At 38.7% G+C, this 18264-nt stretch overlaps 1 protein-coding gene across 1 annotated transcript; it reads right to left on the reverse strand.

Moving 5' to 3' along the window:
- Positions 1-1063: 1063 nt before the first annotated feature.
- znf292b (zinc finger protein 292b) lies at positions 1064-15632 on the reverse strand. Its single transcript, XM_044105679.1, has 8 exons — positions 15444-15632; positions 12918-13072; positions 12710-12785; positions 11059-11194; positions 9095-9297; positions 8602-8738; positions 8369-8510; positions 1064-8194 (listed from the first exon to the last, which is right to left on the reverse strand). The coding sequence occupies exons 1-8, from the start codon at positions 15612-15614 to the stop codon at positions 1472-1474; spliced, it is 7743 nt and encodes a 2580-aa protein (XP_043961614.1). The 5' UTR covers positions 15615-15632; the 3' UTR covers positions 1064-1471.
- Positions 15633-18264: the final 2632 nt, after the last annotated feature.

The following is an 18264-nucleotide window of genomic DNA, read 5'->3' on the forward strand; positions in this document are numbered from 1 at the left end:
CAATTGATCGATACCAATTGTGTTTCAGAACGTGAATTAGGTGGGAGGCTGGTTGACTTTTCATAACCTCTGGAAACCTTTACTAAAATCTCAAAAATGATAGGGGCACAAAAATATTTCCTGCACAGACCAGCACAAACATTTGACACCAATTTTATTTTATTTGAAGATGGCTTAGGGGAGGTCACTTCACTCAGGTAGATCAAGTATGCTACCTGGTCTGCATAGTGTAAGGTGAGGAAGATCAACACATTCCATTATTATTTTTTTTTTTAGAAACTAGAGCTGATCCATTCAGAGCAGAATTGATCCAGTAACTTTAAATTATATCATGTTTTTCTCCAAACATTAAAAAACCCAGTCGACAGTGAAGTCGTTCTCTGGTGAGAACTTCTCTAATATCCTACAAGACTTGGTCACATGCGTCATTAAAAGTATTGAGTATTCATGTATCAAATTGAAGAGAATAGCTGATGTTCTGGTAACACCAGAAACTCAAGTGATTGAATCATCTTATTCCTAGAAATTAGATAAGAAAAATAGGATGTAGAACAGTAAATTGTCTCTCCAGTTTTTGTACCTTAAGCAACAAGGTCTTATTTTAACTCTTTTAGCACGGTGCTCAGGAGGAGTCTCTCAGATGTCACGGCTGGACAACAGGGAAGCAGTGGGTGGTGTCCATCAGACCATCAGTTCCCAAAATCGCATAAAAAAATACCTTGTAAAAGCGCATCTCAAGACCGAAGGAAGATTAAGAGAGTGACCTAAAGCTAGTGAGATGATGAGGTTTGACTTTGTGGGCAGAGTGGGATTTATGTTTACCACCATTAATGTTGATAAGGCAAATCTCGTTAATTAACATTCACTAAAATGAGAGTTCTTTCCTTTCTTCTTTACTAAGCAGAAAGACAAGAAGGCAATAAGTCGTCTTTTTTTCTGTTCCAGGAATATTAAGAAAAGAATGTTTGGAGCCCGGTGCTACAGTCTCAGCAACCTTTTACTTTATTTCAAAACTTCTTGATAATAGGTACTCAAGCTGTGACTAAAAAGTCCAAGTAAACCATTGAGAATTTTAACAAGTGACTTTAATTCAGAAAAATGTAACAAAATCATTTTATAGGTCCACATGCAACAGCACTTAAGTTTTAAGCTCTTAGGGCTTATAAAAGAAAAAAAAAATCAACTAAAATAATACAAAAGTTTAATGGGGCTGCTGGTGGCAGTGGGATTTTTAAATCTATATATACACATGACAAGCAATGATCAACATCTTCACAAACTACACAGAATTAAGCTCATTTGTCTCAAATTCCCACAGGGATAATTTAGACGCCATAAGTTGAGGTCATTTGAACATGCTTTACACTTTACAATATGAAAAAAACCCTGTACAGATAGTACTGTGGAACAGATTCAGATCCTGAGATTTAGTTATTGGATTAAAAAAAAAAAAAACATCTCCAAAAAGCAGTCAGTCACATCTCTCTAACACTACAGCTGGGTCCATGTCCTGCAGCTGTTTCAACATGGGCTCTATGACACCCTCAAAGGCTGCATCTAGTTTTATTTTCACTTTGCAAAGTGACTTCAAGTTCTGATGGTTGCTGAACCAAACACAGGTCTTTTTGCTATTTGAACTAGTTTGGCTCTCACCATTTTCTACCTGAACTGACCTCATTAAGTGTTGCTCTGATTCTCTGGTCTCTTCCAAGAATTGTAAGAAAGACATTTCAAATCCCATTGGTTTAAAGGAAGCCAGAGGCACACTCTGCTCCGTCTCCTCCGGAACTATTGCAAGGCTTGGGGAGGTCTGCTTCTCTTCCTTGACCTGAACAAGCATCGTCTTGGTTGGCCGAATGACTTTTTTAGATTTGACAAAACTTCCGCCAAATTTTTTTGGTCGTCCTCGTTTACGCTTTAGTACCACAAGTCCATCAGAACTTTTCTTTTTTGATAACTTAGTTTTTAACAAAGTCATGGGGATCTCTGTTGGGCTTCTTCTGCGTAGGACCGGCTTTGAATACTCATATTTTCCTTCATCGGTGACAGCATCTGTTGTTTTCTCAACATCCGACTGCTCTGAAGTGTTCTCAGATTTGGAGTCGTCACTCCTGATGGAACGAAATTTATGTCTGGAGAACTTCTTGCAGAATATGAAGTGACTCCTGTGCTGTTCCAAGTACTTTTCTGACAGTCCATGTACAATGTAATGTTTGAGTATGCTCTTTTCACACTTCATGACTGATGTGCAACCTTTGATCATACAAGGATATTGCAAGTGAAATTTCTTGGTGCACAAGGCAGATGCATCCACTTTAGACTTCAAGGAAGGTTTTCCATATTTAAGCCAGTGTTTGCTTTTTGACTTGTCTACCTTCTTCCTGTCAGGAGCCCTCAGGGGGATCTTTTTGTTGCTCTCTATATTTTCTTTGCCATTACTTATTTTGGTAAATTGGTAATGTGAAGATGTTGAGTTTTGCTTCTCTTCCACTTGTTTATTTTGTAGTTTAAGCTCGTACAAGTCCTGATGTTTTTTCATCATATGTCTGAGCATGTTTGACTTTGTAGCATAAGAGCGATCACAGCCTTCAATTTCACACTTGAAAACTTGTAATTGTTCAGGTTTGGCAAGGTTTAGGTCTTTATGGTGCTCTTTAACATGACTTTTATACTTTCTGAAAGCAGTGAAGGTTTCTGTGCAGCCTTGGTGACCACAAGCAAACCTGCCAAGTCTTATACCAAACAATAGTGCTTCCACCTCATCATCTGTGAATCCATGCAACTGCAGATAGTGCTGGAAGAGATTGGGAATTTCTTGAAAAACACAGCAGCAGTCTTTGACTTGACATCTGAATTCTGTAATCTGCAGCAACTCAGACTCTGGCTCTTCCTTAACATGGTGCAGTAGTTCATCTGCTTCCTCACTTTGGTCATTCTCCTCACTCAGGGCATGTTCCTCACTCTCCACCAGTGCTGACAATGCAGACAGGTGCACAGCCCTGTAGTGGAGGATCAGATTTTGCTGGATCGTGAAAGCTGCCTCACAACCTTGATGGACGCAGCGATATGGTCTATATGGACTCACAGCATCTTCTGATTTTGGCTTCTTCCCTTTAGGCTTTCTGACAATGTTTCTATTTTCTTTAACCACTGTTTGCTTCTTGAAAGGGCCATTTTCATGAGTTTGTGGAGCTTGAGGTAGGGTAGACAAATTCTGGAATAGAGGAAAATTCAGACTTTCTGCATGCACTTTGGGCAGATTTTCTTCATGTTTTATCCATTGTTCAGTAGACATCCCTGCTTGTGGTGCCTGGGAGGTTGGGAAGGTCAGATGATTTACAGATGAAGTTTGTTCAAGATTTTGCAAGGGATCAGCTTTTAAGGAATGGATAACTGAGCAGTGATTATAACCTTGACATTCATGATTAGTTACAGCTGTGTTAGCTGAAGGAACATATTTCTGATTCAATGAAGCCTGGAGAGGATGTATACAGGCACTGTTATCTAAAATCGTATGGTTGACTGTGGTAACTGGAGCCAATGAAACCTGGCTTATGGTCACAGGCTTCTTTCGACTTGCATTAGATACTTCAGCTTTTGCCAGCTTTCGCTTTTCATCCAGGTCTGCAATTTCTTTATTTGAAAATTTGTGAACTGTCCGGTAATGAATGCGAAGGTTTGAGTTTCGAGTAAATGCTTTCGGACATTTCTCGCACTTGAAAGGAGAGTATTGTCCATACCTTTTTTTGACCTCCTTAACCATCCCAATTGTGTAGTTGTGAGCTTTGGAGAGATGCCTCCATAGGGAATCACTAGAAATGGAACTAAATGAGCAATCAATGTCTTCACAAGCAAATGGTTTAACAGATGTTGATGGAACTGAAGTGACTCCTGTGAAATTTTGGGATTTCACCTTAGAGGATACAGGTAGGCTGCTTTTTTCAAACCCATTTTGTTTTAATGAAGTTATCAACTGATCGGGAAGTTCTCTCATCAAGTCAAGCCTTTCAAATGCCCACTGAATTTCAGTCATCCACTGCTGCTGGCTGGCTGACAACTCTGATGTTCCAGAATCCAGTTCAGTTGCTGCGGTAACTGGGGGGCTTGGTAGCTCTTTGAGGATTCTGGGAGTCTCTCTGAAACCAGTAAAGCTCTGGGTGTTCAGCAGGTCTTCAATTTTACCAGATGATTCTGAAGTAACTGGAGAACTTCCTGTAAGGACTTGACCTTGAGGTTTTGAATGACTTGTTGCGTCGTAGAACAAGTTCTGAAATCCAGAATTATTGGAGGGACTGTAGGAACTTGAGCCCGAAGTTTTTAGATTCACATCTCCAGAAGAACAAATGTTTCTGCGTTGAAAGTCACCAGCCAAAATCTGCTCACGCAGTCGCTTTTTGATATCTTTATCAGTAGTCTTCACTGGACTCATGGCTTGCACACCACTTGTTACTGCTTGGCTAAGATGAAACTCGGGTAACATTTGCTTCATGGCGTTTGAACAGGAATCTGGAGCCGAGATGGTTTTCTTAGAGGGATAACTTTCATGAAAAATTAATTCAGGAGTTTTTTTGATTTTGTGAGTAGTGCCCAGGAGAGCACTAGCAGAGTTCTCCATGAGGATTTCTGAAAGAAGTGAATCAGAGAATTCACTCACAGGAAACCTCTCCACATGTGACTCATGAGGATGGGCGGCAAAGTATGAATTGACCCTCTGCTTCAGCTGGACAGTTTCTGTATGTTGTATAACTGAGGTACCAAGTAGATGCTCACTTGCAGCATGAGAAGCACAGCTGTTTTGGAACATTGTTTGGGTGTCCGATGGAGGAACAAACTGATCAGACATACTGGATTCAGGCATAAGATGCTTAAGCATGACATTTTTCGAGGGACTGTTTTCAAACGATGGCATGTTATTTTGAGGATACTGGGAAATGGGATAATGTTTTGAAGCTGAAGAAAAACCAACTACCTTCTTTTCAGGTTGCTGATATGGAGCAACACCGTTGTAAAAGGATTGTGTCTGGGATGTGGCAACCGTTTGTTCTGAATTTAGAAGATCAAGAAATGATTGCGGTAAGTCTGTGTTAATTGCAGATTCTTGATATGGTTTGCAAATTGCACGCTTGGACAAATGACCACCAAGAGATCGAGGATTATCAAACTGTCTAAAACACCTTCGACAAACAAATTTTCCATCTTTGATTATTGCAGGCCATTTGGTCCTGGCATGTTTCCTGTCTTGCCTCTCAGTGTCAAGATTAATTTCAGAGATGGCGGAGCCATACTTAGGCTGGACGGTTCTGCTTTGCTTTTCCTCCAAAATTGACAAATCAAACAGCTCATGATTTGGCTTTGTTTTCTCTGGAGTCTTGGAAAGTGAGACTACACAGCTTTGCATCTTCGAAGTACAGGTTTGAGAGGCTGCCATTTCTTGTGACAACTCCATTGATATTTGAGTGCTCATAGTAGCAGTAGTAGACTGGGCTCTACTTTTATCAGGCAGTGAGTCCAAAGACTCTGAATGGCAAACTTTTGATTCCATTACAGAGGATGAAGAAATACCAAGTGGGAAAAGAGCACTTGATGAATCAATCTCATGTATCATATGCTGATTAGATGGGAATACATGGGAAGAATTACAGTTAGGAACAAAATCACTTCGAGCAGCAACAGGGTTTTGACCCATTGAAAGTTGAGACTGTGTTGTTATTGGACTTCGATCAGCACCTAGCTGAGAAAGGACAATGGGATTTAAAACACTTGCCATTAGGAGTGAACTGTTTGGATTGTGGGAGAATGAAGGGAGATTTTGTGGGACACCATATTGAGAGGTGTTACTTGTGCTAAGACAAGAATGTGGCTGAATAATACCACTTCCCTGAACCCGATGGTTAACCTGCTTCTTCTGTAGTGAGGAGACTGAACTCAATGGCCCTGATGAGGTGTTCAGTGCTGGAATGTGGCTTATTTTGATTTCAGTGCGGGCAACTTTCCATTGCTCATAGAATTCTGGATGAACTGCTCTCATGTGCTTGGAAACACTTCTGTAAGAGCTGTAGGTTTTTGTACATGTTCCAAATGCACAGTGGAACCTCGGCCTCTGCTCTGGAGGGGGAGCTGTGACATTTGAAGGAGTCGCAAAGTTCTCTTGGTTGCTCTCAGTTAGTTGATGGTTTATTCTTGGTGGTATTGGTTGTGACACTGATGGATCCGAAGAAATGCGAGGCAATGATACTGCTAAACTACTCCTACAAGACGCTGGCCCTTGAAGCATAGGTAACATAAAGTTATGGTTAGACTTGTAATTCATTACATCCGTATTTACTTTGCTGGGGAGTGTGTGGGGAAGACTTTGTAAAAGCTGTCCAACACTGGCTTCAAATGGATGTACTGGATCATTTTGAGGTGGAATCTTCCGATCTAATGACTGATGGCCAACCTCATCGTTTTCTTTGCTGGAATCAAGTAAACGGGAATGTACAGACTGAATGAGAGAATTATTGGAATTGTAGATGTTGCTGGTTGGAAACAGTGATTTTGGAGGGTCTGGTTTGACTTGGCATGTTTCCATGGTATCCAAATGTTCTGGGGTAGTCTTCAACAAACTTTGTATGGTCATAAATTCTCCAGGATTTGGATAACAAGAAACATCAGAGTTGATGTTTTCCTGGGAATGTTCTTGTTTAACAGAAGATTGACTAGAAGGTATTTGCTCATTAGTTGAAGAACCAGGCTGTGACTTGGCAGAGAATGGTGAACGGGGTGAACTGTCTTTATCCTGGATAGCATGGTTCTCTACATGCAAATCTAGCTGTTGTTGAGAATGAAATACCTTTCCACAGTCGACAACTTTACAAGTAAAGGTTTTGTAATGATGTGACTCATGGTCAAAGAGCTTAAAGGGGGCATTAAAGATTTTTCCACAATTTGGAAACATGCATTTAGCCATGAAATCTGAATGGGTTTTCTTATGTAGAAGGAGTTTGGTTTTTGACAGAAAACTTGCCTTGCAGTTTAACTGTATACAAATATAAGGCTTTGCACCACAGTGGACTTGTAAATGATCATTAAGGTGAGTTACACTAACAAAGTGGCGACGACAGTACTGGCAAACCACCTTGTTGTTCTGCAGTTCAAGAAACGTTTTTGCTTCTTCATTATCCCCGTGACCTTTAACATGTGCAATGAGGTTTTTGATAAACTTGAAGCTCCTCTTGCATGTTCCCACTGGGCACATGTAGTTGTCCTCATTAACTTCTACATCACATCTATTCACTTGAGACTGAGTCCTCTGAACTCTAGCAATGTTTTGTTTCAGTGAACTGTTAAGCTTCTGAAGTTCATTGTGTGCTTTTGCTTTCAATATGGCAATGGAAGGGGCAGCCAATTTGGAATTAACCAGTGCTCTGCTGGTTTCCATTGCAGTCAGTCTTTCCTTGCTAGAAAGTTTAACATGTGACGTTACATGGGGAAGGAATGTGTCTTTTGATATGAACGTCTCAGCACAAATTGGACAAGTGTAGACTCCATGGCTGAAATGAATCTGAGCATGTCGAACAATTCGGTGACCAAGAAACTCTTTGTCACAGAGCACACAGTACTGCATGTAGGCCTGCCAGTTTCTAAAGCGGGTAGATACAAAGCCCTTTTCCTTCAGCTTCTTCATTTCTCGATTTTTCTGTTTCTTGTCTGCTGCATCTTGAAGATCACATGTGCCACTGACTATACTGTCTGGTATATAATTAAAGTCCTTTAGACTCATGTGGTCGTCTTCTTCCTCAGTGTTCTCAGAATCATTTAGAGAGTCAATGGATGAGACAATAGAAGCTTCATTACCCATTAGAGACAGACAATGACGCTTCAGTGTTTTCCAATCCCAGAACTCTGGGTCAAAAGGCCACTGGGTCTTTAAAACCAGTAGGAGATCACAACGCAGAGAGTTGGGGATAGGCATATTTTCCGCCTCTAGTTTTTGATCTGGTTCATTGTACAGTGTCTCCACAACATAGTATGAATCCACAGTGGGCTCCAGAAGAAACTCTGTTAGTTGGCATGCTCTCTTAACTTCCAGATCAGTTGGAAGCAAACAGGAAATTGTTTTACAGACTGTGGCCTTTCCTTTGTCATCCTCCGATGTGATCCGTAGCGCCATTATACACAACTCGATACACACTGGTAGACCAATGTGGGTTATCTATAAAAGAAGGAAGAAGCCCAGTCATTAGTCAAAAATATTAAACTTACTCAACTTAAAATAGGCTACAAAGGCAAACATAACCTTAAGAGGCTGCTTATATATAAATGTCAACACACAAACACAGCAAGATCTCAAATATTTCAGTGAGCTCATTACGGACAACCAACTAACCTCCGACTGGATGACCTTGATGAAGAACAGGATGTGATACACGGATTTGGATAAGACTGACATTTGCCGGCATCTATCCAGGAAGGCGTGATCTGATGGCTCTAACCGCTTTAGCAGCTTACTCCAAAACAGAGTGAGCTCCCTGGATTTAAAATAGGAAAACAATACATAAAACTAAGGTAACTCCTGTCCAGCATTTTTAGTTAACATGATGGGGCATTTAGTGTTCTTACCAAGCACAGTATGTGTCTCCTTGGAGAAGCTGACGGGTTAGAAAGGCTGAACATAAACTGAACGCTGCGCTGTCATCTCCATCGGATTCCAGGTTGCAAATCATCTCTATAGCGTCGTGGCAGTCCTCCTTTGAAAGCTGAACAGACATACACAAAAATTAGATTTACAGTTCAACTTTATATAACAATATTTAATCAGAAGCACATTAAAAATATTACTTATTTTGTCACTGCTAACCCCAAGAAATTTGTGTGGAAATCTGTAAATGGAATAATTTTCATGCACCATGAAGACATGACTACAAAGCCAGAAGATTCTCTTAGACAAGAGATCAATTAATTCCATCTGTCCGTATGAATTTGCAATAGATCTGATTTAAGCTGATATTTGGTGTAATCTGTCCAAAATCTATGTAGAAGCACAAAAATCAATTTTCTTGACATTTTTTCATGAATTTAAATAATTTTCATTCCTGAAGTAGAATCTGCTTACCTCCTCCATGAGTTGATCTTTTTCCAAAATGCCACAGAGGCAGACAAGATACATCTGTTTGAAATCCCCCTTCACTTGGAAGGCAGAACAGTCAATGCAGATCTTTGCTAGAAGTGCAGCCTTCTCCAACTGCTTCTCCTTTATCAGCTGCTTCACTCTCATCTGCAGCAACACAGGGCCCTCATGCTCCAAGAACTTCTCCACTAAAAAAGTTAAATCACACAGGCAGGTTTTCATTTTAGACTTTTTGTAACAATGTAAGGAGTTACTGAAAATGACTTTTCTATAATCCAAAAGTAGCTTCATTGAACTCCCACGGTAAGGTAGAGGCAACTTAGCCAACTTAGGAATGAATACACACAGATTGTGTTTACACATTATTTTAAAAATATGTTATACCAAAAATAAATTTTATCATTGTAGGTACCAATTTTTTTATGTAATTATGGATGGGGAAGGCTATGAGCAGGAAGGATCTCCTGTACCAGTCTGTGTAACTGCAGATGCTTCTTACTGAAGACCCACTATTATATGAGTTTCATAAAGAACATATTTGTGATGGTCTATTATGGTAAAATGGTAAATGGCCTATACCTGTATAGAGCTTTATGATGTCCAGGGGACCCCAAACCACTTTACACTATATTCAGTCATTCACACTACTGGATGGTAGTCACAGTCCTAGGCAATCTGTCAGAGGCCAGGCTGCCACGCACTAGCACCACCAGGCCCAAGGACACAATAACAGATGGAGGGAGCGGGAATCAAGGCACCATGGTTTATGTTCTTTATTTTCTGAAGGACGCTCCTCTGAACAACAATCTCTGCAGCGAGGGTCTCCAACTCCAGTTCTTGTGTGCCATTCAAGTGTGTGGGAGCAGGACAGTGGGTTCAGAGTGGTCCCTCAGAATTCAGCCAACCTTCATCACCAGCTTGTTCACGTCACTGGTAAATGGTTCGGCAACTGTGCAGCATAAAGCGGCCTTGCAGTCTTTTCTTTTCAAAATGTTTTCTCTCAGTATTTCTAATGGAAACATTGCCGTTAGGAAGAGGGTGTTTTTTTATTATCTAAAGCTACCAGGAATACTTGATCAGCATCTTATGAGCTCAGACAAGATGAATTCCAATTAAATATAAGAGCAGACAGATTTGAAGAATGACAAAAAGAAATGAGATGGATAAGTAGTGGTCATAAACAACAAATGGTGAAATATAGTAGATGCTACTGTGAAGTATTGTCTCTACTGGGCTCTCTGGGATGAACCTGCTTCCCCACCATTGTTTTTCACTAGATGAGGAGAAGCTGGCACTCCCTCTATCTCAACCTTCCATTTGTGTGTAGGTCAGATGAACAGGCAACTCATACACCTGTCTCCACAATCCCTAATAAAAGAGCATCTTCAGTCTGAAGCATCTCCAGATCTACTGAAACACAGACTGCTGTAGAAGAGCTTCGTGCACACAGAATCACCATCTACAGTCACCCTTTGGGGAAACTGATCATTTGAGTTCAATTGAGGTTGAAACCGAAGGTTCAATTCAATCTATCAGTTTTTTAGTGCAAAAAAGTATGTTTTTGTCAAAATAAGTCCACAAAAACATAAGGAACAAATATTATTTGTTATTCTATTAGCACTGCACACAGTATGTGAAGAACTTACTGGATTTAAATAAATGTTAGCTACCATAATTATTTAAACACTATGCGTTCAGGATAAATTTTTCTGTTACATGGTGAACAAAAATATAAGTGTATTCCTCTGTTTTTTGCTTCCTCTCATGGATCTCGGTGCTAAAATTGAAATATTGTAAATTCATAATGATTATTTTTTCCAGGATCTAGATAGACTCTATATTGTCTAGGTCTGTGTTTGCTATGAAGCAAAAGCAGAAAGACACTACTTCATTGTGTGTTTTTTGCTTATCATACTGGTCATATATTTTCTTCATATCTTAAAATTTACCATGTTCTGTTGCAGTATTCTCATCTGACAAAATACTTTGCAGGACTTTGTGGCTCCAAATGCCTTCATGTTGGCTCAGGACACACAGTAGCGACAGCTGGGTGATGCCATTCTCCTGAAGTTTGTCATGTGCAAACTAAAGACAACAGAGTTTATTTCAGCAGAGAAACATGCAACAGTCTTAATCTGCAATCAAATTACCAAGCATATTTGTGCTTTTTAATAAACAGAAACCAGGTAATACTTAGCTAACCTAATGTGATGAACAAGAATGTGGCAGCATATGGTCTTTTATCATTAAACACTTTCTGAATATGAAAGATAGGTAGAAAATCTGTGAAGGGAGCAAAAGATGACAGTGATGGCAAAAATGCCTTCCAACTTCAAAGACGTAGAGCTCATAATTACATGAGTTGTCAAAATAATGCAAGTAAGAAGCTATTCAAAAAATATAAAGCTTCGCTTGATGTAATATCAAATATTTTTCTGTGATGTGAAGTGCAAAAATATTTTGACAAGTCAGTTTGTAAATAAAATCTTAATTAAAACAGCCACATTTTTTTCTAATACTCTTTTTTTTTTTTTTACTTGTTTTGTTTTCTTTTGAAATATATCCGTTCCAATCAGAATCAATTATTTTGGTTTAATACATTACATTTTAAATATAAATTTACCTTGTAAAAATAATCATTTGAGGCTTATACAAAAATACCTGGACTGTCTGTAAATATTTTATTGGAGGAATTACTGTGTCTGTAAAAAGAAATAATAGTATGCAAATGGTTAAGACAGGAAGTTTTATGTTAATTAAACCAATACTTGTACTGATAACTTATGAATTATGAAGTCATTTTCTTTATTTATTCAACAATTGTTCATTTAATGGTTTCCATGTTGGCATGCACAGACACACCAGCTTTCAGCTCCCTTCACATAATGACTCATTCCATCCAGAGGAGATAAAGACTACCAGGGTCTCCATGGATTATGGTCGACCTCAGATGTTGTGAATATTAACAGAAATGAGGACAGGGAGCAGGTCCGCTCCTCAGCCTGCTGCTCACAAATGCTACATTCTTCATCAACAGGCTTGAATTAAGTGAAGATGCTTCAATATACAAACAAATGTGTCTGAGAATGTTGTGTGGAAGACAAGCTACAGAAGAATAGCCATCTAATCTCTACTTCATGGAGCCTGTGTGGAAAAGTTCCAACCATCAAGACACAGAGTGAGGCAGAGGGTCATCAAATTAGAGCTCCTGATGTCTCTCCAGAGCATCAATAAAGACTGCTGTCATTCTGCCTAGCACCTGTTCACCCAACTGCCATTGGGGAAACAGTGCAGGAGCAAAAGGTTAAAAAAAAACCTCTTAAAAAACAGTTTGTTTTTTGTTTTCATTCCCAGGTCACACTTCTAGTCTTCTGTGTCTTGACTGTTATAAAAACCCTAAGCAGAGCTGTACCATTAATCACACTGCACTGCTTACTGCATAATGACAATAAATCCAATCTAATCTAATTATGTGTTAGAGCAGGGGAACATCTAAAATTTGCAGGACACTGGTTCTCAACTAGCCCTGCATTAGGGGACACTTTTAGTACTTTCAAAACCCAATTACTGAAATGACTATTGTTGTCTTCCCAGCTTTACCTGCACAGACGACTTGAAATACTGCCATAAATCATCTGGAAGGGTCTTAAGTGAGAGCAACAGTTCCAAAAAGCTCCTGTCAAAGGAAAGGCATGCATTCACAAACATAATATTGATGGATTTTCATCTGATTAAGACTTTCCAATACTGACTTAATGACAAACATATAAGCACACGTTTTGGATTAGAAATGTTTAATTTCACTTACAGTGAAAGTCTCTCAACCACAAGTGGAACACTTTCACATTGCAGAGAGAGATGAGAAGAAGCCTTCGCAAAGCAGAGCAGGGCGACCATGTACACCTGTACGAGAGGCAAAGGCTCTTCCTCCGTCTTCCAACGGCCTACAAACTCCAAGAGCGTCTGAAAGAACAAAAATCTAAATCAGTTTTAAAACTTACATTTTATACATTACCAATAGATCAGAGCTTAGAGTTTGAATTTTAGAGGTAAAAACTGATTAGCTCCAGGCTTTCCCCCAGAAAACCTTCTAAGCCCGGTGGGTCAGAGCGCCAAGGCGATCCACTAGCAGCTTAATGGATATTTTATTAAAAAATATTTTTATGACAGGTAATGAGCCAGTGTAGTGCTGGTCACATTTAGAGCTGACCCAAGGCATACATGAACTAAGCAGCCGCTTGAATAAAATAATACATTTTATTTTTTGCGAATAAAATATACTTGTAAAAATTTGTCACTGATGAGTCTCTAATGGGTAAGGCCTGACCGCCCCTAGAAGACTTTATTAGAAAGCAAAATAGAACCAGGTCCACCTCCAGAATCAGAATTCATTTAATGTCATTGTGCAAGAAAGCACATGGGAATTTAAAAGGCAATAAATTAATGATAACAAGTATGTTTCAACAAATATAGTAGAAACATACAAAAACAATCCAGGTGTTATGGGGAAATAAATAAATAAATGATGATCAGAGTTTCAGTTCAGAGACTGTGACGTTCAATTTAGAAAATCTTCTTTTTTGCAGAATGTTTTCTAAATTACAGCATGCAGATGCTTGAATACATTCCCTGGTACCATTAGAGAGCTCCACCTATCTCTCCTTTAAGGAGCAGCTGACAGCATGGTGGGTCAGTCATCAGTGTTGGTTTTCCTGAACAGATAGTTTTTATTTAATTTTAGTAGTGAAAGTAGGAAACTAATTTAGCACTCACTGATGCAGTGCAGTGTTTTGTAATACTTAACCATATCAAGAGATTTATTCTAAGGGAGTAAAAGATTTTCTTCATAATAGACAGGTCAAATATTAATTCAAAAGGGAATGCTATAACAGAAATTGGATTAACAAGAACATCCAGTGGTGGTAATGACAATGGAAAGCTATAATTTATATTAATAAAACCATGCCTTTCCTGAAAGTATAGTGACAATTCAGAATGCCCAAACTAATAAATTACAATTGTGAGACCAAACTGTCATCAATTACCTTCTTAGTTCTTAGCACTGAGAATCAGGAAAATTGATTCAACACTGGAAAGAAGTTGGAGGATGAAAATATTTGGCATTGAAATAAAAATACGGTGAAAAAGTTATATTATATACTGCAATATATTGTGGACTGTAAATGGTAAAAACATCAATCAATCAATCGATCAAATTTTATTTGTGTAGCACCTTTCAGTAACAAGGCATTTCAAAGTGCTTTACATAAAAAAACTCAAAAATACAAAGTCATAGAACACATAGTTACGTACTGAAAACTTTGCAATAGGCAAAGAAACTAAGTACTACTAAAGACTGAACATCCAAAAAAAAAAGTCCTGTATTAAACTAATATAATGAGAAAGAACACGTGAATTTAAGTGAACATTTTAATGCCATTGTTGATTTCAGCTTGATAAGTAAAAGTGTAATTTATTAAACAAGTTGGAATACTATAATGATCATTTAAAACTCAATAGTGTGTGTTAGCTTACTTGGGGTAAATTCAATAAGTGGGAATCCGCCCTGACCATCATTACTCTACATCCTTAATGGTGCAGATGGTTAACGTGAACCGTGCAGGACACAGTGGAGATGGGAGCCAATGAGTGTCTTGCTGCCTTGTGAGGCTACGCCGGAACAAAAAAAACCTCATACGTTTTATTCAGCACGTACACACCAGAAACGGACCTTGGGTATAACTCGCAAATTCTGTTTTTGTTCACCGATACGTCTGAATAAACCAGAAACAACTAAGAGAGGAAGGGTAAAATTTGTGAATCTTACAATAATGAACACGTCACAAAATCAGTCTCCCAAGACAGCCATCCACATTCTGTCCACATCCTGAACGCAACCTTTTACATTCAGCGGATATAAGCTAACACTGTGCTAGCTTCAGGCTCTGTTGGTAAACTGTTACGCTACAGTCCAGCTAAAGTATTTTGTAAGCCCAAAATAAAAAAGGCTAATATTAATGCAGTGGAACCTGCACTTAAACATTGTAAAGACCTAGTCTCTTCTAACGAGTCAACAACATTGCACTTCATTTCTCCTTACAGAAACAGCTCAGTAGCCTATGCTAAAAGACATATCGATGTCGATGGGTGAGTTGTTACCAAATGGCAACAGCTCCTTTTGCTAGTATTCACATAAAGCTAACTATGAAACAAACAATTCGGTCTGAAAAGTGACCTTTTACCAGACAATGCAAGAGTCAGTGTACATCAGCATTATCCATGTTAGCTCCGTATTTAGATGGCCTGTTTTGCAGATGATTGAAATTTAACTCACCCTACAAAACTCTTGACAATAGTCAGAAGAGGACTGAACTGGTGAGTTTGCGCTTTCTCGAATCACAACTTCATGTAGTCCTTCCAACAAATTTCTGACTTCCCCAATTGTTTTGCTGATACTGTCCACAAGACCACGGTCTTGCTCGGCCTCCTCGTCCGCCATCTTCATACACTACTTCAGCGCGTACGACTCATACGTCATAACGGAATCGACGTAATTACGTCAGAGATGGACGAGATATGTTTTTGCATAAAAGAAAAACATCTCAAAAGTTAAAATCTTCTCCACTCCTTCATAGCACCCGTTGAGATTAGGATATATCTTTATGTCCGCCTTCTAAATAATTTCAAAACTCCCGTTAGAAATGTATTAACGAAGGTCAGGGTCACAAATTGAGCTTGCTTAAGAAAGGCCATTTGGAAGTTAAGAGTTCAATTTTGTGGATAACTCCTCAGTCCGGTTTATGGCGGTAACACACTAAGGTTGTAAAGTGCCAATACATTCTACAGAATAACAATAATGAGAAGAGGTTCTGTATGTTTCTGTATTAAAGAAACATACAGCTCCAAATGGGAACTTCTAAAATTTCAAATTCAAAATAAAAATTCAAAATGACTTTATTGTTCCCAAAGCGAAATTAAATGTTGTCATAACGCATTAATTCAAATTCTTCAAAGAGTTATTGTAGACAGTAATGACTTGGCAGGAAAGATCTCCTGTATTACACTGAATCTGAAGAAGCCTCGGACTGAAGATACTCTATTTTCACAAGACAGTCTCATAAAGAGTATGGTCAGGTTGTCCATAGTTTTCTTTATCTTAATTTTATGAAGGATGCTTCTTTGCTTCATCATCTAGAGAGGTTCTACGGTGGTCTCTAGTATAGAACCAGAACAGAATCAGCCTTCTTTATCAGGCTGTTGAGCCTTTTTAGCTCCCTGGTTCTGAGGCTGCTGTCCCAACAGATGACAGCAGAAGAGATGAGGCTCTCAACAACAGACTGATCTGCAGCATCTTGATGCAAACCTTGAAGGATCTTCACTTCCTGAAGAAGTCCAGTCTGCTCTGTCCCTTCTTATAGATACTTCCCTGTTGCATCTCCAGTCCAGTCTGTGAAAATTTCAATGAAAAAACAGAGCTACTCCAATGTGCTGCCAGGCTGAGCAGCCCAATTCTAGAAATTTTTGAAGGACAGTTTTCCAGAACATAGCCATAGCAACACTAATTAAAAGATAAGAGCTGGGGAAGACAGAATAATTTCTATCATTACCAAATCAACTTTCATATATCATAGTAGAGAAAGAGCCTGTAAAAGAATATCAGATTGAATCAATATGAAGAAGTAGGGTCTTCAAACACTGTCCTCAAGGGCCAATGTCTTGCACATCTCAATCAAATGGCTGAATTACCATTTTCTTCTTTCATTTTACTGGCGGTTTTCCAGTAACCATAACCCTAAACAACATTCCAGAGTTTCTCAACCCTGGTCCTCAAGGCACTCTGCTCTGATTTGCTGTATGATGGCATTTTCTTGTGCTTTTAACAAAAAAAAACTGAGAAAAATAAAGCCTTATGTTGATTATGAGATTTGTAGATTAATTGAAGTCTTTTTAGTTACTTCTTTAGCAAACATATCTGTGAGTTTATTTTCCTAAACTCCTATGAGTCATGACCTAAATTAGTCAAATTCCTTTTATCATAATCCTTTGATTAGACATGCAGTTTATTTCAAATAGAATAAAAGCAAGGCCTACCATATGACCAAGTTTTGAAGCAGTATACATTTGTTGACAAAGTATTTAGGCTGTAAATTAAAATTCAAAAATATGGATCCCAAATGGAAATTAAATATTGCTATAATACATATTAAATAAAATTCTTCAAAGAGTTATTGTAGATACTCTTCATGTTGGCAGGAACTGAAGAAACCTCTGACTGAAGACACTGTTTTCCTTTTTTGGTGATCAAATTTTTAATATTATCTTTTGCATTGAAGTACACATACTCATTTGCACCTTAAAGAAGAAAAGAGGTTGAACGAGAATACACACAGCTTTACAGATGCTAAAAATATAACAAGTTCTAGATAAACTATGTCCAAATATGTCAAAATCCATGCTTGTAAAGAGAGTGAGTGTGGAGGTTTCCAACGTGTTGCTTCGCGACCGTGCTATAAAATCTGTCTGACTGGAGTGGCAAAAGTTAGGCAAAGAAGGCATTTAATATGGTGCAATTTGAAGCACCATGGTGCCACAAAACAAGAGGGTCCTGCATGATGCAGGGGTGGATGGGACAGCTTTCACCCCATTAATGAAGTAGCCCACAGGGAAATACCCAAATATGCCAGTTCACCCCTGAACAGACTCAAGCAGAGGTCATATGGTTATTCAGATGCATGGTGGGAGCTGTCTGGGTATTTATACTATTTTGCATTTTCAAAATAGTATAAACACTATTTTGTGCTATCCCCTTTCAGTAGTGAAAGGGGATAAAACCTCTCCATTTAAGATGGAAAGATACTATACATAAATCCGGATTTATCATAAAATAGCATTGGCCTCTGGTTGCATGGCCCCCCAATTTTATAAGACTAGTTCCACCACTGGTGGTGGTGGAGAAGCTTTGTTAAATAAGATGGGGCAATGCTGTTTAAAAACTTCAAAACAAACAAAAACATTTTAAAATGAACTCTAAAATACAGGCAGCCAGTAGAGAGAAGCCAGGACAGGAATAATTTGCTCTCTCTTATGTATTCCTGTTGAAAGACAGGCAGCAGCATTTTGCAGCAGCTGCATACGAGTTAATGAAGACTTGCTGA

This window comes from Gambusia affinis, linkage group LG22 (assembly GCF_019740435.1).
Source record: "Gambusia affinis linkage group LG22, SWU_Gaff_1.0, whole genome shotgun sequence".
In the NCBI taxonomy this organism is placed as follows: domain Eukaryota; kingdom Metazoa; phylum Chordata; class Actinopteri; order Cyprinodontiformes; family Poeciliidae; genus Gambusia; species Gambusia affinis.

Excerpts from the sequence above, each read along its gene's own strand:
- znf292b (XM_044105679.1), bottom strand. The coding sequence starts at position 15,614 with ATGAAGATGGCGGACGAGGAGGCCGAGCAAGACCGTGGTCTTGTGGAC. Across the intron at positions 9,298-11,058 it reads GAATACTGCAACAGAACATG|TGGAGAAGTTCTTGGAGCAT; the intron begins GTAAATTTTAAG and ends TAACTTTTTTAG. Across the intron at positions 8,739-9,094 it reads AAGATCAACTCATGGAGGAG|CTTTCAAAGGAGGACTGCCA; the intron begins GTAAGCAGATTC and ends ATGTCTGTTCAG.